This window comes from Scyliorhinus canicula, chromosome 9 (genome assembly GCF_902713615.1).
Source record: "Scyliorhinus canicula chromosome 9, sScyCan1.1, whole genome shotgun sequence".
NCBI lineage: Eukaryota > Metazoa > Chordata > Chondrichthyes > Carcharhiniformes > Scyliorhinidae > Scyliorhinus > Scyliorhinus canicula.
In genome coordinates, this window is record NC_052154.1 from 76,981,208 (window position 1) to 77,006,397 (window position 25,190).

Consider the following 25,190-nt stretch of genomic DNA (forward strand, 5'->3'; position numbering starts at 1 on the left):
AGGGTCAGTAGGACGGTCTTCCAGACCGTCGCGTTCTCCCTCTCCACCTGCCCGTTCCCCCTGGGGTTGTAGCTGGTAGTCCTGCTCGAGGCAATGCCCTTGTCGAGCAGGTACTGACTCAGCTCGTCGCTCATGAAGGACGAACCCCGGTCGCTGTGCACGTAGCTGGGGAAACCAAACAGGGTGAAGATGCTATGCAGGGCCCGAATGACTGTGTGGGAGGTCATTTCGGGGCACAGGATAGCAATTGGGAAACGGGAGAACTCATCTACGACGTTTAGAAAGTAAACGTTCTTGTTAGTTGAGGGGTGTGGCCCTTTGAAATCAATCGCGAGGCATTCAAAGGGCCTAGAAGCCTTGACCAGGTGGGCCCAGTCTGGTCTATAGAAGTGCGGTTTGCACTCCGCACAGATCGGGCAGTCCCTGGTGACCGCTTTTACCTCCTCGTTGGAGAAAGGCAGGTTTCGGGCTCTGATGTAGTGGGCGAGCCGGGTGACCCCCGGGTGGCAGAGGTCGTTGTGGATGACTTTCAGTCTGTCAATCTGCGCGCTGGCGCATGTCCCGCGGGATAGGACATCCGAGGGCTCGTTGAGCTTCCCGGGTCGATACTTAATATCGTAACTATAGGGGGAGAGTTCGATCCTCCACCGAAGAAATTTATCATTTTTTATTTTGCCCCTTTGCGAGTTATCAAACATAAAGGCAACTGATCTTTGGTCGGTGATGAGGGTGAACCTCCTACCTGCGAGGTAGTGCCTCCAGTAACAAATAGCCTCCACAATGGCTTGTGCTTCTTTCTCGACTGAGGAGTGTCGGAGTTCTGAAGCAGAGAGGGTATGGGAGAAAAATGTGACTGGTCTCCCTGCCTGATTTCGTGTGGCTGCTAGAGCTACCTCTGAGGCGTCGCTCTCAACCTGGAATGGAGTGGATTCATCCACCGCCCGCATGGCCGCTTTGGCGATGTCCTCCTTGATGCAGTTGAAGGCCTGGCGCGCCTCAGCTGTCAGGGGAAATCGTGTGGCCTTAAAGAGTGGGCGGGCTTTGTCCACATATTGAGGGACCACTGGGCGTAGTAGGAGAAGAAGCCCAAGCACCGTTTGAGGGCCTTGGGGCAATGGGGGAGGGGTCCGGGTCTGGGCCCAGGACTCCGTTTTCCACGACGTAGCCGAGGATGGCCAGTCTGTTTGTGCGGAAAACGCACTTCTCCTTGTTGTAGGTGAGGTTTAATTTCTGTGCCGTCTGGAGAAAACGGTGGAGGTTGGCGTCGTGGTCCTGCTGGTCATAGCCGCAGATGGTGACATTGTCCAAGTACGGAAACGTGGCCCGCAGCCCGTACTGGTCCACCATTCGGTCCATTGCTCGTTGGAACACCGAGACCCCATTAGTGACGCCGAAGGGGACCCGTAGGAAATGGAAGAGGCAGCCATCGGCCTCGAATGCCGTGTAGTGGCGGTCCTCCGGGCGGATTGGGAGCTGGTGGTATGCAGACTTCAGATCCACCGTGGAAAATAGCCGATATTGGGCAATCTGATTTACCATGTCTGCAATCCTGGGGAGGGGATACGCGTCGAGGAGTGTAAATCTATTTATGGTCTGACTATAGTCGACAACCATGCAGAATTTTTCCCCGGTCTTAACGACCACCACCTGAGCTCTCCAGGGACTATTGCTGGCCTCTATAATCCCCTCATTGAGAAGCCTTCGGACCTCTGGTCTGATAAATACCCTATCCTGCAGGCTGTACCGCCTGCTACGAGTGGCTACGGGTTTACAGTCCTTTGTGAGATTGGCGAAGAGAGGGGGGGGGGAGATTCGCAGCGTAGCGAGGTTGCAGATAGTGAGTGGGGGCAGGGGCCCGCCGAAGCTGAGGGCGAGGCTCTTAAGGTTACACTGAAAATCTAGGCCTAATAAGAGTGGCGCGCAGAGGTCGGGCAAAACGTAGAGTCGAAGTTTTGAGTAGCTAGCGCCTCGGATTGTGAGTGTCGCGGCGGTGCGCCCCTGGATCTGGACAGAATGGGAGCCTGAAGCGAGCGAGATAGTTTGCCGCACAGGGAAAACAGGGAGCGAACAGCGTCTCACCAGGTCTGGGTGTATGAAGCTTTCAGTGCTCCCGGAGTCGAAAAGGCATGGCGTGTTGTACCCGTTGATTTGGACCTCCGCCATCGAATTTTGCAGATGCTTCGGGCGTGATTGATCCAGGGTGACTGCGCCGAGTTGCGGGCCGCGTGACGAGCGCCCGGGGAGGTCGTACTCTTCCGATGAGTTGTCCGAGCGTGGAGATGCAGGTCGGGCCCGTGGATCGCACGTGGCGGGCGGCGAGGAAGATGGCGTCCAAGATGGCGGCCCCCATGAGTCGCACGTGTCCGGCCACGTGGTGGAGGTTTGCCAAGATGGTGGCCCCCATGGATTGCACGTGGCGGGAGGTGGCGGGGTCAGGGCATAGGCCGCAGCGTTTCGGGCCCCGCGGGCCTGGGGGTGTGGGGAGCGATTACTTCGTGTCGCTGGGTAGTTGGAAGCTGGAGCCCTTTTTGCGAGGCACACTCTCGCGTAGTGGCCTTTCCTCCCGCAGCTGCTGCAGGCCACGTTGCGGGCCGGGCAGTGCTGCCGCGGGTGCTGGTTCTGGCCGCAGAAATGGCAAGCTGGAGCAGCATAGTGGCTGGCTGGAGCAGCATAGTGGCTGGTTGGGGCAGCATGGTGGCTGGGCGGCCGCGTGGCACAGGCCTGGGGGAGTCGCTGGTCGGGGGCCCATGATTGGGTCGTGGGATCCGCGGGGAACGAGGTGAGGCTGCGGAAGGAGACCTCCATCGTGGTAGCAATTTCCGCAGTTGTTTCTAAGTCTTGGGCCCCCTTTTCCAGCAGTCGTTGGCGCACATAATTAGACCTGAGGCCCGCTACAAAATCATTGCGTACAGCAAGTTCTCTATGTTCAGCCGCGGTAACCGCTTGATAGTTACAGTCATTTGATAGATTATTGAGCTCTCTTAAAAATTCGGCGAGTGATTCTGTAGGCCGCTGGCAGCGAGTCGTGAACACATGGCGTGCGTAAACTTCGTTAATGGGCCTTACATACAGCTTATCGAGTATCGCCAGCGCTGCAGTATATGAACCGGCCGAGTTTTGTTGCGTAGAGATTCTGTGGCTCACCCTCGCGTGCAGTAAACTTAACTTCTGTTCCTCTGTTGTTTCGGCTGTGCTCGCTTCTGCTAGGTAGGCCTTAAAGCACCACAGCCAGTGGGAGAAGATTTCTTTTGCCTCTGCATCCTGTGGGTCGAGTTCCAGGCGTCCAGGCTTGAGGGCTGATTCCATGATCGATCCTGACTGTTCTTAAGTAGATTAAATTGATGGAACCATCAATTCACTAGACACGTGCTTTAAGATATGAACAGTGGTTTTAATCTACTTACTACAGAATCAGCCTGTTACCCGTTGAACTCTCGATGAACTGGCAGGCTGGCTCTGGACAAGGGTATTTATACAGCAGTCCAGGGGGAGGAGTCGTGGGCGGAGCCAAGGGTGGAGCCCTGTTCAAACTCCTGAGCATTCCCAGAGCTACTCCCCCTAGTGGTCGGATAACGCTACTGCGCTTACAATGGTATTGGTAAATACAGTGTGAATTACTAAGTTACATTCACCACACTTTCATATTGTATTTCCCCCCTCTTAATCATTCCCTTGGTCTGCCTTTGCTGATATTTAAACCGCAGATCTATTAATTTTTCTTGCTAATTTGTATGCCGCTTCTTTGAATCTAACACTATCTCTAATTTCCATTGTAAGCCATGGTTTTCCCACAGTTCCCTTTCCAATTTTGTGCCAAATAGGAATAAACAACTTTTGGAGTCCACCTATTCGTTTCTTGAATGCCAGCTATTGCCTATTCACTGTCCTTCCTTTCAGTAATATTTCCTAGTGAGAGAAACATTTGAAATAAAATGGATGAATTAGTTGTGCAGGTGGATGTATGATATAGTTGGAATTACAGAGACATGGCTCCAAGGTGACCAATGGGGCATCATAGCTAGCTCATGCTTCATTCCATCATAGTTACATTTGTTGAGGTTCAGTACCGTGGTCTCAGAATCAACCACCTCACGATATGAGTTTTGACAGAGTCATCTAGAATCAAAATGCTAGCTCCCTTTTCACTCCACAGATATTGTCAGATCTGCTGAGATTGTCCAGTATTTTCTGTTTTTGTTTCAGATTCCAACATCCGCAGTAATTTGCTTTTAACCTATCCACCTAGATAAAGAATTTGACCATATTATGGTCACTCATCCCCAAGGGCTCTCTCACAATTAGATTACCTGTTAGGCGAATTGGACATTCTGAATTTTCCCTCAGTGTACCTGAACAGCCCGAGTGTGGCGACTAGGGGATTTTCACAGTAACTTCATTGCAGTGTTAATCTAAGCCTACTTCTGACAATAATAAAGATTATTATTATTAGAATCCTTTCTCATTGCAGAACACCCAATCCAAGATGGCCTAATCCCTTGTTGGTTCCTCGACGTCATGGTCCAGAAAACTATCCCATGTATTCTCCACAAATTCCTCTTCTATTGTACTGAGACTAATTTGTCTCACGCAATCTATATGTAGATTAAAGTCACCCATAATCACAGATGTTCCTTTATGCATCTCTAATTTCCTGCCTAATGCTATTCCCAATATTAGCACCGCAGTTTGGTGATCTGCATACAACCCCTACGAATTCTTTTGCCCCTTTCAAGTTTCTTAACTTGACCCACATCAGATTCCATATCATCTGTACTAATATCTTTCTTCAATATTGTATCTGTATCTTCTTCAATCAACAATGCAACTCCAGCACCTTTTCCTTTCTGTCTGTCCTTCCTAAAAACTGAATAGCCCTCAATGTTTAGTTCCCATCCTTGGTCACCTTGGAGCCATGTCTCCGTAATCCCAACTATATCATGCCCCTTTACATCCACCTGCACAACTAATTCATCCATTTTATTTCAAAAGCTCCGTGTATTATGATACAAAACCTTAAGGTTTGTCCTTTTAATGTTCCATGTCTCATCCCTACTATTTGTTACAGTGTTATTATCTGATACAGGCCCTTGATTTCGCTGCTTATCACTTTTCTTAATCTCCTTGTTGTCTTTTTCTCTTGTTCTTGATACCCCCGGTCTTAATCCTTCCAAAGGCTTCTGTCCCCGTGTCATATTAGTTTAAACCCTCCTCAACCGCTCTAACCCTCCCCCCAGGAAATCAGTCCTGGTCCTGCTCAAGTGTAAACGGTCCAGTTTGTACAGGTCCCACCTCCCCCAGAACCAATGCCCCGGGAATCTGAAACCCTTCCCCTCACACCATCTCTTCAGCCATGTATTCATCCGATATATCTTGCTATTTCTACTCTGACTAGCTCGTGGCACTGGGATCCTGATGTTAAAAGAGAGTTCAAATCTGAGGCCTGCAACTGCATTAAAACACTTAAACAAATGACCCATTTTCTGAGAATGGGTTGGTCACCTATCCTTCAGTTCCACCTGTGTTAAAAGGCGGAAGTGAGTAGGTTCAATGCAGATTGGGTTCCGAGTTTGAGTATTTTTACATTTTAAGATCCTACCAAACCCAAACCCATGCAAATGTTTCTCATTCTTGTTTTAATCCAGATTGAGAAACTGGAGAGTCAGAGGTGTCAGCAAGAACACAGTGTCGAGGATATGAGCAGTAGGGCAAAGGTCCTACATGTGAGTTGCATTTCACTGTGTGACAAATGGAGAGAGACAGAGAGAATTTAGCAGTGATATTCAAAGTTATCACAGAAATGTTGATTAAAAAGTACTCCTGGTGTTTTACAGAAGGTGCTGGATGAAGTCAGAATATTATCTACAGACAGAGATCACGTCATAACTGTGGTAAAATGCTTTTAATCTTTCCTCAGTGTACACGCTTCAATAATAGACCAAGTGCAGGCAAACCCAAAACTACTTATTCAGTCTGCCTGCTTTGGTCATTGGGTTGTGGAAGTGGAGACGAAAAATCGATTGAACTTTTGATTATGGCCTCAGATGTTCAACTGAAGAGTTCTGTCTGGCTGTGAAAACTTCAGGATAACAATGGTATTCCATCCACCAGGTGATACACTGTTCTAGCCACCCAACCTAATGACAGATACTTCCCAGACCTGGAATTGGCAAATCCAGTAGCACCACACAAGGCCCAGGAAACAGTTGATGTCCATTGCCACTGCAACAAGGCAACTCAGGGAGGTTAGATTTCTAATGCAGCTGATCGCTAGAGAGTCTAAGTCTGCTCCAGTTTTAAGTTGCACGTGAGTACAATGAGTAAACATTGAGATCATAAAATGGTTACAGCTTAGAAGGCAGCCATTCAGCCTTTTGTGTCTGTGCCAACTCTCTGTACGAGCAATTCACCCATTCCCCTGCTTTTTCCCTTAACACTGCACATTTGTTGACCAGAAGACATAACTCCCTGACCTTATCAGGCACTTCCAGCTCAGGTTGCGCAGGATTTAAAGCCGATTTGAACTCCATCCATACTGTTTCATCAGGCCAAAACATATATTAGATGCAGGGCTAATCTCCAGCTGTTGTACTCCTAAAACATCTATTAGCTTGAATCACAGATGAATGCCTCTTGCAGCAATATAACTTTCTCATTTCCTACAGCAATTAACCAAATACCCAATCTGGTCAACAAATGTGCAGTGTTATGGGGAAAAAGCAGGGGAATGGGTGAATTGCTCGTGCAGAGAGTTGGCACAGACACAAAGGCTGAATGGCTGCCTTCTAAGCTGTAACCATTCTATGATCTCAATGTTTACTGCAACTAGGTGCGTTCTGTCAAAGTACAATCACTTAATTGGGTTCAACACTGTCCAAATCTCAGTCCATTACCTCAGACTTACTTTTAGAAAAATCATTAGCTGTTATCCAATGCTTGTACCAACTCTCCTAAATCAGGATTAAGCCACAGGTTACCAGGAGTCTCCATGTAACGTTTAAATCCATATGTCCATTAATTTGAATTGATTTCTAATTGCTTACAACACCGTGATCTGACAGGATTTATTCATTACACTATTGAGATAACTTTTCTTAAAATTCATTCAAGGGATATGGGCTTCACTGGCTAGGCCAACATTTACTGCCCGTTCCTAATTGCCATAGACAAGGTGGTGGCAAGCTGCCTTCTTGAACCGCTGCAGTCCATGTGCTGTGGGTTCACCCACAGTGCTGTTTGGAGGGGGTGGTCCAGAATTTTGACCCATCAACAGTTAAGGAACGGCGATGTATTTCCAAGTCAGGATGGTGAGTGGCTTGGAGGGGAACTTCCAGGTGCTGCTGTTCCCATGCGCCTGCTGCCCTTGTCTTTCTAGATGGTAGTGGTCATGGGTTTGGAAGGTGTTTTCTAAGTAGCCTTGATGAGTTCCTACAGTGTATCTTACAGATGATGCACACTGCTGCCACTGTGTGTCGGTGGTGGTGGGAATGAATGTTTTTGGAATGCGTGCCAATCAAGTGGGTTGCTTTGTCCTGGATGGTGTCAAGCTACTTGAGTGCTGTTGGAGCTGCATTCATCTAGGCAAGGAGAGAGTATTCCATCACACTCCTGACTTGTGCCTTGTGGGAGGCTTTGGGAAGTCGGGAGATGAGTTACTCACTGCAGGAATCCTCGCCTCTGACCTGCTCTTGTAGCCACAGTACTTATATGGCTAGTCCAGTTTAAGTTTCTGGTCAATAGTAACTCCCAGGATGTTGATCGTGAGGGATTCAGCAATGGTAATGCCATTGAATGTCAATGGATAATGGTTCATTCTCTTTTGTTGGAAATGGTCATTCCCTGCCATTTGTGTGGCACAAACATGCCACTGGTCAGCTCAAGCTTGGATATTGCTGTTGCTCGTTGTGCTTTCTCTTTAATCGCTCTGTTTTAATAACCTTTGCTCTAGAGTCGCCAGGTATCTTTCTGATACCACCACGAGGTTCAAGGCCAAGTGCTGATCAATAACACAATACACCAGTTAGTAAGTTTGAAATCAATACACATTTATTATACACACAGTCAATCACTACTCATGCATAAACTCTACTTGCTAAACTATCACTACTACTAAAAGCCTATACTTAGCTTCGAATGGCCCACCAGGTCAGAGGAACAATGGCCTTTGTCCGGTTCTGATACTTCTGGCTTTGAGCTGGTACGGAATAGTAGCTAGGAGCATCTATCTCGTAGCGTGCATTGACTTGAGACTTACTTGGTTCATGCAGCTGCTAGGCAGGTCTCTCCTCGCTGAGAGCCACGGTCAAGAGTTCTTTGAGAGCTGCCAAGAGAGCCAACTGAACTTGGGGACGCTATCTTATAGGTCCCAGAGGTTTCGCGCCCTTTTGGGCGGACCCCGGACTTGGTCCCAATTAATTGGACCATGTCTCAATCGTTCTCATCGATTTTCTCCAATACCGGAGTTGTTCCCTGATCGTTGGGCGGGCCCAAGGTGTTCGTTGGCCTGCCTTTGTCCCAGCTCCCACTGGCGCCGGAGTCTGTCTTGGTCCCGATTGTTTCAATGTTTCTGATTGTTTCTGGAGATAGCTCATTAGTATGATGTAAATGGCTATTGGTTTCGGTTCTGTCTGGGTTCTGCAAATCTTAATACACAGGAAACCTTGCACCTGCTTGTGTTCCCTGTAGCTGACCAATTTTTTTTTAACAAACAATTTTATTGAGGTATTTTTCGGCATTGTAAATAGATACAGACATCAACAAATAGAAAGCAAAAAAGGCAAAAATGTGCAAACATCCACGTAAAATCAATACTTCAATCGTACCATACTGCATCAGCCCGCTCCTCTCCCATCGGCACTACCCGCCAATTTATCCCTCCTACTCTACTCTAACCTCCCTCCCCCCCCCGCCCTGCTGACGTTCACTCTCCCGTAAAGAAGACAATGAATGGTTGCCACCTCCGGGTGAACCCCTGTACAGATCCCCTCAAGGCGAACTTAATTTTTTCCATACCCAGAAAACTCGACACGTCCGAAAGCCACAACTCAGTCTTTGGGGGCTTTGAGTCCCTCCACGCCAATAATATTCATCGCCGGGCTATCAGGGAAGCAAAGGCCAAAACATCGGCCTCTTTCTCACCCTGGACTCCCGGGTCCTCCGAAACCCCAAAAATTGTCACCCCTGGACCCATCGCCACCCTTGTTTTTAGTACCCGGGACATGATCCCCGCAAATCCCTCCCAGTACCCCTAAGCATCGGACATGCCCAAAACATGTGTACGTGGTTCGCTGGTCCTCCTGCGCACCTAGCGCATTTGTCCTCTACTCCAAAGAATTTGCTCATCCGAGCCACCGTCATGTGGGCCCGGTGAACGACCTTAAATCGAATTTACCCTACTCAGGGCTTCTGCCCACAGCCCGTCCTCCATTTCCCCACCTGGCTCCTCCTCCCATTTGAGTTTCAGTTCCTCCGTCTGGGGCCCTTCCCCCTTCATGAGTACCGTATAAATATCAGAGACTCTACCCTCCCCTCCTTCCCCTCTAGAGACTATTCTGTCTTGGATCCCCATCGGCGGGAGGCGTGGGAAGGACGGGACCTGTCTATGGACAAAGTCCCGCAACTGTAGGTACCTGAAATTGTTTCCCCTTACCAGACCAAATTTCTCCTCCAAGCTCCTCAGACTCGCAAAGCTCCCTTCCAGGAACATATCGCCCACCCTCCCCACCCCCGCCCGCCGCCATGCTCGAAACCCCCCATCCATACTCCCGGGGGCAAACCGATGGTTGTCGCAGATTGGCGCCCAGACAGACGCCCCCACCTCCCCTACATGCCCCCTCCACTGGCCCCATATCTGCAGGGTCGCCACCACTACCGGGCTGGTGGTGTACCTGGCTGGCGGCAGTGGTAGAGGAGCAGTGACCAGGGCTGTCAAACTGGTGCCCCTGCACGAAGCCGCCTCCACCCGCTCCCAGATACACCCCATACCCACCATCCACTTCCTTATCATAGCGATGTTGGCCGCCCAGTAATAATTAATCAGACTCGGCAATGCCAGCCCTCCCTCGCTGCGGCTCCTCTCAAGCATCGCCTTCTTCACCCGTGGGGATTTTCCCGCCCAGACAAAGCTCATGATCATCTTGTTAACCCTTTTGAAGAAGGACTGTGGGATAAAGATCGGGAGGCACTGAAAAATGAACAGGAATCTAGGGAGGATTGTCATCTTTACAGTCTGCACCCTCCCTGCCAACGACAGCAGGAGTGCATCCCATCTCCGAAACTCTCCCTTCATTTGTTCCACCACCCTGGCCAAATTTAACTTGTGCAGCCTGCCCCAATCTCGCGCCACCTGAATCCCCAAGTACCAGAAACTTTCCTCAACCAGCCTAAACGGTAGCCCTCTCAATCTGTTCTCCTGGCCCCTTGCCTGCACCACAAACATCTCACTCTTGGCTATATTTAATTTGTACACTGAGAACTGGCCGAACTTCCTCAGTGTTTCCAGTATACGTTCCATCCGGGCCAGTGGGTCTGACACGTACAGGAGCAGGTCGTCCGCATAGAGAGAGACCCTATGTTCCACCCCGCCCCTAACCATCCCCTTCCATCCCTTTGCGGCTCTCAGCGCAATCGGCAGTAGCTCTATGACCAGCGCAAACAGCAGCGGGGAGAGTGGGCAGCCCTGTCTGGTCCCGCGGTATAGTCTAAAATACTCTGACACTTCTCTGTTTGTCCTGACGCTGGCCTTTGGGGCCTGATACAATAGTCTGATCTAATTCACCAGTCCCTCCCCGATCCCAAACCGTCCGAGCACCTCCCATAGATAGCCCTCTCCACACGGTCGAAGGCCTTCTCGGCGTCCGTCGCCACCACTACCTCCACCTCCTTGCCCGTCGGGGGCATGATGATCACATTGAGTAATCTTCTCAAGTTGGCCGACAACTGCCTGCCTTTCACGAACCCAGTTTGGTCATCCCCAATCACCTCCGGTACGCAGTCCTCAATTCTAATCACCAGGACCTTTGCCAGGAGCTTGGCATCTACATTGATCCGGGAGATTGGCCTGTAGGACCCGCACACCTCTGGGTCCTTACCCCGCTTCAATATCAGTGATATAGTAGCTTGCGACATCGGTGGCGGCAGGGTCCCTCTGTCCCTTGCCTCATTAACACCCTCGCCAAGACCGGTCCCACTAACTCAGAGAACTTCTTGTAAAACCCTACTGGGTATCCATCCGGCCCCGGGGCTTTCCCCGACTGCATGGCCTTCAGGCCCCCAATACCTCCTCCACTCTAATCGGGGCCCCCAGCCCATCCACTCGCGCGCCCCCCCACCCCCCCCCCACCTACTGTTGGGAATGTTAACCCATCCAGAAACCTTTTCATCTCCTCTGAATCTTCCGGGGGCTCCGAAGTGTACAGCTTGCTATAGAAGTCCCGGAATACCTTACTCAATCCTGCCGGGTCCTCCACTTTACACCCCTCCCCATCCATCACTCTACCTATTTCCCTGGCCGCCTCCCTCTTCCTGAGTTGCTGCATTAACAATCTGCTGGCCTTTTCCCCATGCTCGTACACCACACCCCTCGTCTTCCTAAGCTGTTCCACGGCCCTACTCGTGGATAGCGCCCCCAGTTCCGCCTGTAGTCTCTGCCTCTCCCTGAGTAGGTCCTCCCCCAGGGACTCCGCGTGTTCCTCGTCTATCCGACCCAGTTCCCGACCTAATCTGTCCATCTCTTCCCTGTCCGCCTTGGCCCTGTGGGCCCCAATTGAGATCATCTCTCCCCGCACTACTGCCTTCAGCGCCTCCCACAGGGTCGCCGCTGTGACCTCCCCCGTATCGTTCACCTGCAAGTAGTTTTTCATACACTTCCGAAGTCTCTCACGTATCCCCTCCTCCGACAACAGTCCCACGTCTAGCCTCCATTGTGGGCGTTGGTGCTTCGCCCCTCCGACCTGCAGGTCTACCCAGTGCGGGGCATGATCCAAGATAGTGATTGCCGAATATTCCGTGTTCTTTACCTCCCCTATACAGTCCCTGCTTAGGACAAAGAAGTCTATCCTAGAATATACTTTATGGACGTGCGAGTAAAATGAGTAGCCCCTTCCTGTCGGCTGCCTGGCTCTCCAGGGATCCACTGCCCCCATTTGCTCCATAAACCCTTTCCGCTCCCTTGCCATTGCTGGGAGTCTACCCGTTCTGGGACATGACCGATCCAGTCCCGGGTCAAGGACCGTGTTAAAGTACCCTCCCCATTGTTAGCCTACGAGAGTCCAGGTCCGGGATCTTCCCCAGCACTCTTTTAATAAAGCCCACGTTGTCCCAGTTCGGGGCATATATATTCACCAGCACCACTCTTCTCCCCTCCAGTCTTCCCCTTAACATCAGGTATCTGCCCCCCCTGTCTGCGGCTATGCCCTCCGCCTCAAATTGCACCCGTTTGCTGATCATGATTGCCACCCCTCTGGACTTAGAGTCCGAGTGGAAGACCTGGCTAATCCAGCCCTTCCTTAGCCTAGTCTGGTCAGACACTTTCAGATGTGTCTCCTGCAACATAATTATGTCCGCCTTCAGAGCCCGCAAGTGCGCGAACACCCATGCCCTCTTAACCGGACCATTCAGACCCCTGACATTCCAGGTGATCAGCCTGGTTGGGGGCACAACCAACCAACCAACACCCCCCCCCCCCCACGCCGGTCAGCCATAGCCTTTCTCGGGCCGGCCCCCGGCCCCCGGCCCCCGGCCCGTGCGTCGCGCCATTCTTGGCCCGCCTCTTGGCTGCCTCCACCCTCGGCCTCCTTTCCAGTGCCTACTTCAGATCCCTCCCACGTCAGCAGAACAACCCCCCCCCCCTCCCCCCCTGCCCCCCCCCCCCCCCCCCCCCAGCAACATCCCCCGGTAACCCCACCCCTGCCATCCATTGGCTGTATTCTCCGCCCCCACCTGACTCCCTTGACTAGCCAATCTGCTAGCCCGGTGACTCATCACTCCGGCGACCCCCCGTCTCATCCCCATTGTTTCCCCGTCCTCATCCCCACTCCCCGGCGCCCCATCCCCCTCTCCAACCCGCTGGAGCAAACTCACCGGCACAGGAAGGCATGAACATCAGTAAAACAAAAACCCCCCAACCCACGTCCTTAACCCCCTTTGCTGACTGGCCACCCTTAGTTACCATACCGGCTCCAGAGCCCTCCGCGAGCCCCACAAAAAGTACCCAACACAACCGACAGACCCAGAAACGTAAAATCCACACGAAAAGGAAAAAAGAAAAAAAAAGAAGCAAAAAAGAGCAACCAAAAACAAAGGGAAGAGTCCCAAATGTCCCGCTTGGAACCTTTAACTCAGCAAACCATTGAACAGCAGTCCAGGCACATTCGGCGTCCCTTCAAACGATAGTTCTCGGGTCCTAATCCGCGCCCATGGGACCTCTTTTCGGGACCAGCCCCTGATCCCTCGCAAAGTCCATCGCTTCTTCAGGTTCGGAGAAGTAGTGGTGTTGACCCTGATGCGTGACCCAAAGACGGGCCGGGAACAGCAGACCAAACTTCACGTGCTTCTTGAGCAGCACCTCCTTGACTTATTTAAAGGCTGCTCGCCGCCGAGCCACCTCCTGGCTTAGGTCTTGGTATATGCGAAGGTCACTGTTGTTCCACGCGCTGCTCCTGGTGCTCTTCGCCCACCGCAGCGCCCGCTCCTTGTCCACGAACCTGTGGAACCTAATCACCATCGGGCGGGGGGGGGGGGGGGGGGGGGGGGGGTCCCCCCGGCCGCCCCTGCTTCGCCTGCACTCTGTATGCCCCCTCCAGCTCCGGCGGTAGCGGAAAGGCTTCAGCCCCCATCAGCTGCATCAACAGGTCTGCCACAAACGCTGCAGCATCAGCTCCCTCAGGGAGGCCGATGATCCTCAGATTATTCCTGCGAGCTCTATTTTCCAACTCCTCCACTCTGTCCAGCAGTCTTCTTTGCCACTCCTTCAGCCCGTCGACTTCTAACGCAGCAATCGTCTGCACGTCCGCCTGCTCCTCCACCGCCTCTCCCAGCTCCTTAACTTTTACATCCTGAGCATCCAGCCTCTGATTCAGCTGATCCACTGCCTTCTGAAGTGGGTCCAAGTTGCCCCGCTTCAGCGACTCAAAACTGCTTTTCATCACATGTATCATGTTTTCCAGCGCTTGCTGGATTGCTGAGTCCGAGGTCTGTGTGTCCGCCGTCTTGGGTTTCAGGTCAGCTTCCCCTGCTCCTTGCCTCTGTCCCTTTCTCTCCCACTTCCTTTGTCTCCTGGTCTCCCGCGGTTCCATGCACTGCAGCCCGCTCCTCCGCAGTCCCGCTATCGCGGGGAATCAGTCCCTAAAGCCCCACCGGAGTGAGAGCCCACCGAATGTGCGGCTCACCCGATCATTGCCGCCACCGGATGTCCGTAGCTCACCAATTTTCCCTACACTCTTTGCAGGCATCCATTTCGGAATCGGGACGTAGCCACCCCAGGTGGCTACATTGCGCAGGTCCTGTTGCATTTGGACAGGGATTGTTTCAGTATCTGATTCATGAATGGTATACACTGTGCAAACATAACTGATCATCTCTACTTCTGACCTTACGATGGAATGAAGGTCATTGATGAAGCAGCTGAAGATAGTTGGACCTAGGACGCTGCCCTGAGGAACTCCTGCTGTGATGTCCTGGAGCCGAGATGACTGACTGCCAACAACCACAACCATCTTCCTTTCAGTGAAGTATGACTCCAACGAGCGGAGAGTTTCCCCCAGATTCCCATTGACTCCAGTTTTGCTAGGATCCTTGTCGCCACACTTGGTCAAGGGCAGTCACTGTCACCTCAATTGGTTTAAGAACAGGTTTTTCCAAACCTCTAGGCCTCAAACATATTGCCGGAAATAGGATCAAACTCCATGGGATTTGAGAGGCAGGATATTGGAGTTGCAATGTGGACAATGTTGTCCCTCCTTCTCTTCAGAACCTTTTTCTCTGCATTTATTTGACATTTATTTTTCCTTTCAGAAAAATCTGTACATTGATCAGCTGATGAACACACTTGAGATGATGTTGGAATCAAACTTGGTAGGTCAGGCTGATTTATTCAGACAGAGATTTCAACAATCCTGTAACTACATAGAATCGCAATATGTACAAACACATTAATAAAACAGTGCCATAACACTTTACAAAGACACTCAGACTGCTTTAGTGGCATACAATGGCTGTAGAACTAGAGGATTTACAAATATTGCATGGAATATAGGTTTTGTAGAACACGAAGGAGTCTACATCAAGTTGTTAAAAGGAAATAAAGTTTTATTACAATAATTATTATTGTCACAGCTTGAAAGATCCCAGCCATGTTGGTCTCACCTATCGGTACCCAAACTGGCTGACTTTATACAGAAGACGGTAGCACAGTGAATAGCATTTTGGCTTCACAGCACCAGGGTCCCAGGTTCGATTCCCCATTGGGTCACTGTCTGTGCAGAGTCTGCACGTTCTCCCCGTGTCTGCGTGGGTTTCCTCCGGGTGCTCCGGTTTCCTCCCACAATCCAAAGATGTGTAGGTTAGGCGGTTTGGCCATGATAAATTGCCCAGTGTCCTAAAATGAGGGGTTATTGAGTTACGGTGACAGGGTGAAAGTGAGGGCTTCAGTGGGTCAGTGCAGACTCGATGGGCCAAATGGCCTCCTTCTGCACTGTCTGTTCTATGTTTTAATAACTATACATGGTTTAGGGATTCCCAACCCCTTTAACAGATAAGCTCGTATTCGGCAAGGCTCACGGGGAGTTTAATTGTTGCCACCCTCGTAAGTCCCGTGTGGGTTATGGCGACTTTAAATTCACTGTTTCTAAATTAGTATCATTACCAGAAAAGAGTTGGTGAGGCAGATAAATCAAAGGTTGTTAATTGGAATAGAATTAGACTCTCACATTCTATTGGAATAAAGCCACTATATTCCATCGTATACAGACATGAAGTGAGATGGTAGCTTGAGTGCTAAATTATCAATAGCCAGGTTCAGATCTTCAAAGAATTACTCACACATGGAAAACATTGTTCTGTTTGTTGTAATATCAATTGTTTTTGTCCCCACCATTTTGCCACACTTAACCAATTCCATCGCATCGGCTATTTCCCCATTTCGTCTCCACCCCAATCCTTTCATCCCTCCCATGGTACTCCACCATATCTTTTGTTGTTTTTGTTCTACACAAAAATGTTCCCAACCCTACCATGAACATTTGGAAGCCACACATATCAGTCCTCTGAGGCTTCATGTACCGCCCACAAACACTAGGCCCCACAGACCAAATAAACCCATTAGATCCTTAAACTGACCAATAAAAGAAGCCCAGACAAACAAAAATGACAATTGTTGTTACAAATTAGAACTTACGGTTTTGGGTAATACATTACGATTGATTGTTTTCTGTCATTAATTTTGGGCGGCATAGTGATTAGCACTGCTGCCTCACAGTACCACGGACCCGGGTTCAATTCCAGCCTTGGATAACTGTGGGGAGTTTGCACATTCTCTCAATGTCTGTATGGGTTTCCTCCGGGTGCTCTGGTTTCCTCCCATAGTAAAAGGATTTGCAGGCTAGATGGATGGTGGATTGGTCATGCTAAACTGTCCCTTAGTAGCCAAAAGGTTAGGTGGTGTTATGGGGGATACGGTAGAGGCTTGGGCCTAGATAAGGTGCTCTTTCAGAGGGTCAGTGCAGACTCAATGGGCTAAATGGCCTCCTTCTGCACTGTAGGGATTGTATGATTAAATCTATGATTAATCAGTAAATAAAAATAAACGGGCATTTTTTGGATTGGCAAACTATAACCAGCAAGAAACTGCAAGCATCAGTGCTTGAGCTTCAGCAATTTACAATACATATCAATGACTTAGATCAGGAAATTGAGTAATGTACCACATTTTCCAGTGATAAAGAGTGAGTTGGGAAAGTAAGCTGTGAGGAGGAAGCAAAGAGAGTACAAAGGAATATTAGATGGGTTGTGAATTGAGCAAGAACATAGTAGATGGAAGATAACATGAGGAAGTGCAAAGTTATCCAATTGGAAGGAAAATAGAAAGCAAATACTTTTTTGAATGATGAGAGATTGGGCAGTAATATTCAAATGGCGTTGGGTGCCCTTGTACATAAATCACAGAAAATTAGCATGTAAATTCAGCATTAATTAGGAAAGCAAATGGAGTGAAATTAGGAGTGAAAAAAATCTTACTAAAAGTTGAGCGGGGTTTTGCCATTTAAGGGACAATTTAGCGTGGTCAATCCACCTACCCTGCACATCTTTGGGTTGTGGGGGGAGACCCACGCAGACACAGGGAGAACGTAAAAACTCCACACTGCCAGTGAACCACCACCTCCCTCAGCCCAATTGGGGCCATCAATTCCTGAACCAGCTCCTCCTCTACCTTGGGAAACTCCTGCACATCCAAAAACCACCGCATTCCCTCCCCCTCGGCCAGGGGACTCCAACTCATATAACCTCCTATAAAACTCCTCAAAAGCGCCATTCATCCCCTCCGGGTCCAACTTCACCCTGCCCTTATCGTCTACAATGTCAATCTCCCTCACCCTGCCTCTTGTTTCCTCAGCATCCTGCTTGCCTTCTCACTGTACTCATACATTGTTCCTCTGGCCCTCCGTAGCTGCCCCTGTTTGCCCATGGACACTAACCCAAACTCCATCTGGAGCCTCTGCCTCTCCTTCAACAACCCTGCCTCAAGGGTCTCTGGGTACCTCCTATCCACCCTCAGGATCTCATCTACCTGCCTTGCCATCTCCACCAGCTCCGCTTTCTCCCTATGCGTCCGATTTGAGATAAACTCCTCCCCAACGACTGCCTTGAATACCTTCCACAGCATGGCGGCTGTGACCCACCCTGTGTCATTTAGCTCCTTTTACCCCCAAACGGCAGCCCTCACCCGCTCACAAACCTCCTCATCCGCCAACAGCCCCACATACAGCCTCCACTGTGGGCGAACGCACCCCCCCCCCCCCCCCCCCCCCCCCCCCCCGGTCTGCTTGTAAATTCACCCAGTCCAGCGCGTGGTCAGAGCCCACAATCGGCGAGTTAACCACTCCGCCAACAACACCTTGTCCAACACCAAAACGTCAGTCCGAGAGTACACCTGGTGCCCGTCAGAGAAGTATGAAAATTCCTTCACCCTCGGTCTCCCAAACCTTACACACCCCCCCCCCCCCCCCCCCCCCCCCCCCATCACCACCCCCCATGTGTTCCATAAATCCCTTCAGCTCCTTCACCGGCTTCAGGCTTCGCCAGTCCAAACTCGGCTCTATAACCATATTAAAATCCCCCCACCCACCATGCTCAACCGGTGCAAGCCCAAATCAGGAATCTTCCCCAGCACCCGCCTCATAAAATCTACATCATCCCAATTTGAGGCATAAACATTTACCAGGACCACCAGCAACCCCTCCAGCTTCCCACTCACCATCACGAACCTACCCCCCACCCAACCTCGAGTCTGCCAAAATATTCCCCACCTCGAACGCCACCCACTTATTTACCAACACCGCCATTCCCCTTGTCTTCATGTCCAGTCCCGAGTGGAACACATGCCCCACCCATCCTTTCCTCAAAGTGTGTAGGAAGGCCACAGATTCCTCGGGTGCCCGAACACACGTGACCGTTTGGCTGGCCTGTTCAGCCCCCTCACAATCCATGTGACCAGCCTGATTGAGGGCTCCCCACCCTCCTCCCCTGCCGATCAACCAGATCCCTTTTTGGACCAGCCCCCGGCTTGTGACAGGCAACCCTCCAGGCCCACCCTCGGATGTTCACTGTCACCAATACTTTTCCAACTGCGCCACATGAATCACCCCCTTGTCAGCAACCCTCCCCCCATCCTTAAACAAAACATCAGCCCCCTCTCCTCCCCCCCCCTCGCCTTCCTGCTGGCATCCCCCACTTGACTCCCATTAACTAGACGGCCCAGCTAGCATGGTGGCCCCCGCACAAAGGCTCCAACTTCCCTGGCCCCTCCATTTCCCTGCACCGACCCCCTGTCCATAGCTCTGAAAGAGCAACAAAAGGTACACTCACTCTCTGTATTCCCCCATGAGAAGCCCGTCTTCCAGAAACCTCGTTTTCAAAAACTCTTCAAAGAAAAAACTTTTCAAAAAACAACGCACACACAAACTCCTCCAAAGTTCAATATCCTCCCTCTCTTCCCAGTCCATTGTCCCTCATGATCTCCATCACCTCTTTTGGCGGGCTAAAGTCGTACTCATGTTTCTGGAAAGTCACCCAGAGGCAGGCTGGATACAGAACTCCGAACTTCACCCCCTTTTAAAGAGGGCAATCTTGACCCAGTTAAACCCGGCCCTCCTCTTCACCAGTTCTACTCTCCGGTCCTGGTACACCCGCACCCGTTCCCTTCCCAGGTGCAGTTTCTCGACGGCCTTGCCTATCGGAGGATCTACTCCTTATCTGAAAAGCAGTGCAACCACGCCACCATCGCTCACCTGCAGCCTCCTCATCAGCGCCCTGTGCGCCCAGTCGACCTCCAGGGGCCGGTTAAAGGCCCCCTCCCCCATCAGCTTCTCCAGCATTTTGGCCACGTACGTGTTCGCCTCTGCACCCTCAATGCCTTCGGGCATCCCCACGATCCTTGGGTTTTGTCTTCTGCAACGATTCTCCAGATCTTCCAACTTCTCCTTCAGCCTCTTTTGGGTTTAACACATCACCCCCACCTAAGCCACCAACAAGGCCAACTGCGCCTCATACTCCCCCACTGCCTCCTCCACTTTCTGGATGGCCCTTCCCTGGGACTCCAGCTTCTGCTCCAGTCTCTTGATCCCCGATTTAATCGGTTCCACCACCTTGGCCAGACCTTCCAGGGCCTCTTCCCTCTGCTGGCAGAACTTCACATTTGGAAACTCTGTTAGCTGCTCCATTGACCACTGGGTGGGCAGGGCAGCCCCCTTGCTCTCCGCCATCTTATCCTGTGGCGCACCACGAAGACTCTCCTGTTCTAGTAATTCTTTTCTTCTCACCCCACTCCTAGGTCATGGATCCATCCAGCCACACCAGAGGAGTAAAACCTTCTATGGGCACTCCTGCGCCTCTTGCCGTCAAATATTTCGCCTTTCGGACTGGGAAAAGACCAAAAAGTGCCACCTTGAGTGGGAGCCACCAAATGTGCGACCGCTCACTCCGTGGCCACCATCGGAAGCTCGATTCAAAGCTGAGTTAGATACATTTTTGATTGAAAAGGGAGTCAAGACTTCCAGTGGTGGCTATGAAGGAGTAAGTCACACATTTGGTGGCTCCCGCTCAGGTCGGACTTTTGGACCTTTTCCCCCGAATTTCTACCGGACTTGAACTGTAAAACTAAAGACAGAGGTAATTGTGTACAGAATTCTCACATCGGTGCACGGAGAGAAGGACTAGAAGTGCTCGTAAAGGCAGAAACAGAAAGACAGGAAAGGCTTGGGCTGAAGCTGCAGCGGGAGACAGCATGGTGGAGGACCGGACCTCTGGTTTGTCGACCCAGCGGTCAACGGAGCAGCTGATGCACGTTATTCAGGAAAGCTTTGCTAAGCAGAAACGGTACTGCTTGGACCCGAAAAAAAGAGTTGATTGAGCGGCTGGAGCTTAGATTAGACGCCCAAAATCAGGCAATTCAGAAGGTAGAGAAGGTGCTGGCTGAGCAGGAGGAACATCAAACTGTGGTGGAGTTGGAGGTGGGGATGCTGAGAGACCAGCAGAAGAAGCTCCTGAAGAAGGTGGAGGACCTAGAGAATAGGTCCCGCCGGCAGAACTTGAGAATCGTTGGGCTCCCGGAGGGGTCCAAAGGAGCGGACGCTGGTGCATACATCGCAGACATGTTTGAGAAGCTGCTGGGGGATGGCACATTCTCCCAACCCTTGGAGGTGGACAGGGCTCACAGAGCACTCGCGAGGAAGCCGCGAAGGGGAGACCCCCCCCCCCGAGGGCAATGGTGCTGAGAAACAATAGGTGGGAGACTATCCGGCACCAGGGATGGGGGCCACCAAGCTAGCTGGGTGGGTTAGCTCACAGAAGCACAGTGGGAGATGTGCATATGTTCAGTTTATCAAAGGGGTTGGGTTACAGAGTGTTGTTACTGGGGGGGGGGGGAAATGTTCTGCTGATGAGGGAGGGACTTGGGCCAAGGGACAGAGAGGAGGTTGGGGGCGGAGGCTGCCTGGGGACGGGCTGGTGGCGGCGTGGAGCATGGGCTGGAGGCGGGCCCAAAAAGGAGATGGCTGATCGGCGAAGGTGGGGGGGGGGGGGCAATGTTCGAGGGTTAAATGGGCCGGTCAAGAGGGCACGTGTGTTAGCGCATCTTAGGGGACTGAAGGCGGACAATGTTGCAGGAGACGCACCTCAGAGTAACTGACCAGATTAGATTGAGGAAAGGCTGGGTCAGTCAGGTCTCTCACTCTGGACTGGATTCAAAGACTAGAGGGGTCGCGATCCTGATCGATAAGTGGGTGGTGTTTGAGGCGGGTAGAATAGTTCGGATGTGGAATGTCTGTACATTATGGTCAGTGGGAAACTGGAGAGGGTGCAGGTGGTATTAGTAAATGTGTATACGCCAAATTGGGATGATGCGGAGTTTATTAATAGGATACTGGGGAAGATACCAGACCTGGACTCGCACAGGTTGGTCATGGGAGGGGAATTCAACACAGTTATTGACCCTGGCTTGGACCGGTCAAGCTCGAAAACGGGCAGGGTGCCAGCAATGGTAAGGGATCGGGGGGGGGGGGGGGGGGGGGGGGGGGGGGGGGGGGGTTCATGGAGCAGATGGGGGAGGTGGATCCATGGCGATTTGGGCAGCCGAGGGTGAAGGAGTTCTCCTTCTACTTGATTAGGGATAGTCAGCACGGATTTGTGAGGGGTAGGTCTTGCCTTACAAGTCTTATTGACTTCTTTGAGGAGGTGACCAAGCATGTGGATGAAGGTAAAGCAGTGGATGTAGTGTACATGGATTTTAGTAACGCATTTGATAAGGTTCCCCATGGTAGGCTTATGCAGAAAGTAAGGAGGCATGGGATAGTGGGAAATTTGGCCAGTTGGATAACAAACCGGCTAACCGATAGAAGACAGAGAGTGGTGGTGGATGGCAAATATTCAGCCTGGAGCCCAGTTATCAGTGGCGTACCGCAGGGATCAGTTCTGGGTCCTCTGCTGTTTGTGATTTTCATTAATGACTTGGATGAGGGAGTTGAAGGGTGGGTCAGTAAATTTGCAGATGATACGAAGATTGGTGGAGTTGTGGATAGTGAGGAGGGCTGTTGTCGGCTTCAAAGAGACATAGATAGAATGCAGAGCTGGGCTGAGAAGTGGCAGATGGAGTTTAACCCTGACAAGTGTGAGGTTGTCCATTTTGGAAGGACAAATATGAATGCGGAATACAGGGTTAATGGTAGGGTTCTTGGCAATGTAGAGGAGCAGAGAGATCTTGGGGTCTATGTTCATAGATCTTTGAAAGTTGCCACTCAAGTGGATAGAGCTGTGAAGAAGGCCTATGGTGTGCTAGCGTTCATTAGCAGAGGGATTGAATTTAAGAGCCGTGAGGTGATGATGCAGCTGTACAAAACCTTGGTCAGGCCACATTTGGAGTACTGTGTGCAGTTCTGGTCACCTCATTTTAGGAAGGATGTGGAAGCTTTGGAAAGGTACAAAGGAGATTTACCAGGATGTTGCCTGGAATGGAGAGTAGGTCATACGAGGAAAGGTTGAGGGTGCTAGGCCTTTTCTCATTAGAACGGAGAGGTGCGACTTGATAGAGGCTTATAAGATGATCAGGGGAATAGATAGACAGTCAGAGACTTTTTCCCCGGGTGGAACACACCATTACAAGGGGACATAAATTTAAGATAAATGGTGGAAGATATAGAGGGGATGTCAGAGGTAGGTTCTTTACCCAGAGAGTAGTGGGGGCATGGAATGCACTGCCTGTGGAAGTAGTTGAGTCGGAAAAGTTAGGGACCTTCAAGCGGCTATTGGATAGGTACTTGGATTAGGGTAGAATAATGGAGTGTAGGTTAACTTCTTAAGGGCAGCACGGTAGCATTGTGGATAGCACAATTGCTTCACAGCTCCAGGGTCCCAAGTTCGATTTCGACTTGGGTCACTGTCTGTGTGGAGTCTGCACATCCTCCCCGTGACTGCGTGGGTTTCCTCCGGGTACTCCGGTTTCCTCCCACAGTCCAAAGATGTGCAGGTTGGGTGGATTGGCCATGAAAAATTGTCCAAAATTCTATGATTAACCTAGGACAAAAGTTCGGCCTGTTCCCTGAAAGTAAATAGGGAGATAGGCTGCCCAGGTCGGAACCCCCTACGGGGCCGAAGGGGATGAGGCACTTCTTGGAGGGGGAGAGGGGGCTGAATTTCCCAAAGGTGGACGGGAAGCTGGTAGAAGGGCTGGGGGCGCCGATCGGGTTGGAAGAGAGTGGAGGGTCTGAAGGCCATGCAGGCGGGTAAAGCCCCGGGGTCAGACAGGTACCCAGTGGAGTTTTATAAAAAGTTCTCTGGGATATTGGGGCCGGTGTTGATGAAGATGTTCAATGAGGCAAGGGAAAGAGGGGTGTTGCCCCCGACGATGTCACAGGCCACGATTCCGCTGAATTCTGAAGCGGGACAAGAACCCGGAGCTGTGTGGGTCCTACAGGCACACTGGACGCCAAACTGCTGGCCAAAACTTTGGCCTTCAGGATTGAAGATTGTGTTCCGGACGTTGTTGGGGAGGACCAGACGGGGTTTATTAAGGGTAGGCAGTTGGTGGCCAATGTAAAAAGGCTGTTAAATGTGATCATGATGTCCCTGGAAGGTAGGGAGGTGGAGGTAGTGATTGTAATGGATGCAGAAAAGGCTTTTGATCGGATAGAATGGGATTATCTGTGGGAGGTACTGGGACAGTTCAGATTTGGGCGGGGCTTTATTGACTGGGTCAGGTTTCTGTATCAAGTGTATGGACGAATAGGACAGAATCGGACTATTTTAGACTGCACCGGGGCACGAGACAGGGATGCCCCCTCTCCCCACTGTTGTTCGCGCTAGCTATAGAGCCTTTGGCAATTGCTCTGAGAGCCTTAAGGGGCTGGAAGGGGCTGGTCCGGGGGGAGGGGGTTGGAGCACAGAGTCTTGCTCTATGCAGACGACCTGCTTCTGTATGTATCGGACCCAATAGAGGGGATGGAAGAAATCATGAGGATTCTAGGGGAATTTGGCCGGTTTTCGGGGGTATAAGCTAAATATGGGGAAAAGTGAGATGTTTGTGATCCAGGCGAGAGGACAGGAGAGGCAATTTGGGGAGCTGCTGTTTAGATTTGGAGGGGGAAGCTTTAGGTACCTGGGCATTCAAGTGGCACAGTAATGGGACCGGCTGCATAAATTAAATCTGGCCTGGCTAGTAGACCAAATGAAGGACGATTTTCAGAGATGGGACGCGCTCCCGTTGTCATTAGCTGAGAGGGTCCAGACGGTGAAGATGACGGTCCTCCCGAGATTCCTGTTCGTGTTTCAATGTCTTCCCATCTGTATTCCGCGGTCCTTTATTAGATGGGTTAACAAAGAGAACTCTGGCTTTGTTTGGGCGGGCAAGACCCCGCGGGTAAGGAAGGTAATGCTTGAGCGGAATCGGGGAGAAGGCGGGCTGGCGCTGCCAAATTTTATTAACTATTACTGGGCGGCGAATATATCATGATCAGGAAGTGGGTGGTGGGGGAGGGGTTGGCATGGGAGCGTATGCAGGCGGCTTTATACAAGGGCACCAGTCTGGGGGCTTTGGTAACTGCGCCTCTGCCATTCCCGCCGGCATGGTACTCCACCAGCTCTGTGGTGGCGGCCCTGAAAGTCTGGAGGCAATGGAGGAGATATGTGGGAGCAGAGGGAGCATCGTTCTGGTCTGTAATCTGTAATAATCACTGGTTTGCCCCGGGAAGTATGGATGGGGGGTTCCGGATATGGCGGAGAGCACCGATTGAGAGGATGGGGGGGGGACATGTTTATAGAGGGGAGCTTTCAGAGTATCAGAGCGCTGGAGGAGAAGTTAGGGTTCCCCCGGAGGTGGCAGCCAATTGTCGACTTCTTCGCGGAAAATTAATCGTCAGCTGAAGGGGGTGGTGGGGGGGGGGGGGGGGGGGGGGGGGGGTTAGTTTAGCTTAGAGTAGAGGGTTAATAAA

At 51.2% G+C, this 25,190-nt stretch overlaps 1 protein-coding gene across 5 annotated transcripts in view; it reads left to right on the plus strand.

The window, feature by feature from the left end:
* LOC119971437 overlaps window positions 1–25,190 on the plus strand; it is a 104,573-nt gene that overhangs the window by 71,700 nt on the left and 7,683 nt on the right. For 4 of the 5 annotated variants that reach the window (XM_038806964.1, XM_038806968.1, XM_038806963.1 and 1 more), the window contains 3 exons: window positions 5,643–5,720; window positions 5,832–5,888; window positions 15,010–15,069. In XM_038806964.1, coding sequence (XP_038662892.1) covers window positions 5,643–5,720; window positions 5,832–5,888; window positions 15,010–15,069 — 195 coding nt within the window. The remainder of the gene's footprint in view (window positions 1–5,642; window positions 5,721–5,831; window positions 5,889–15,009; window positions 15,070–25,190) is intronic. The other variant, XM_038806966.1, reaches the window with a different exon arrangement.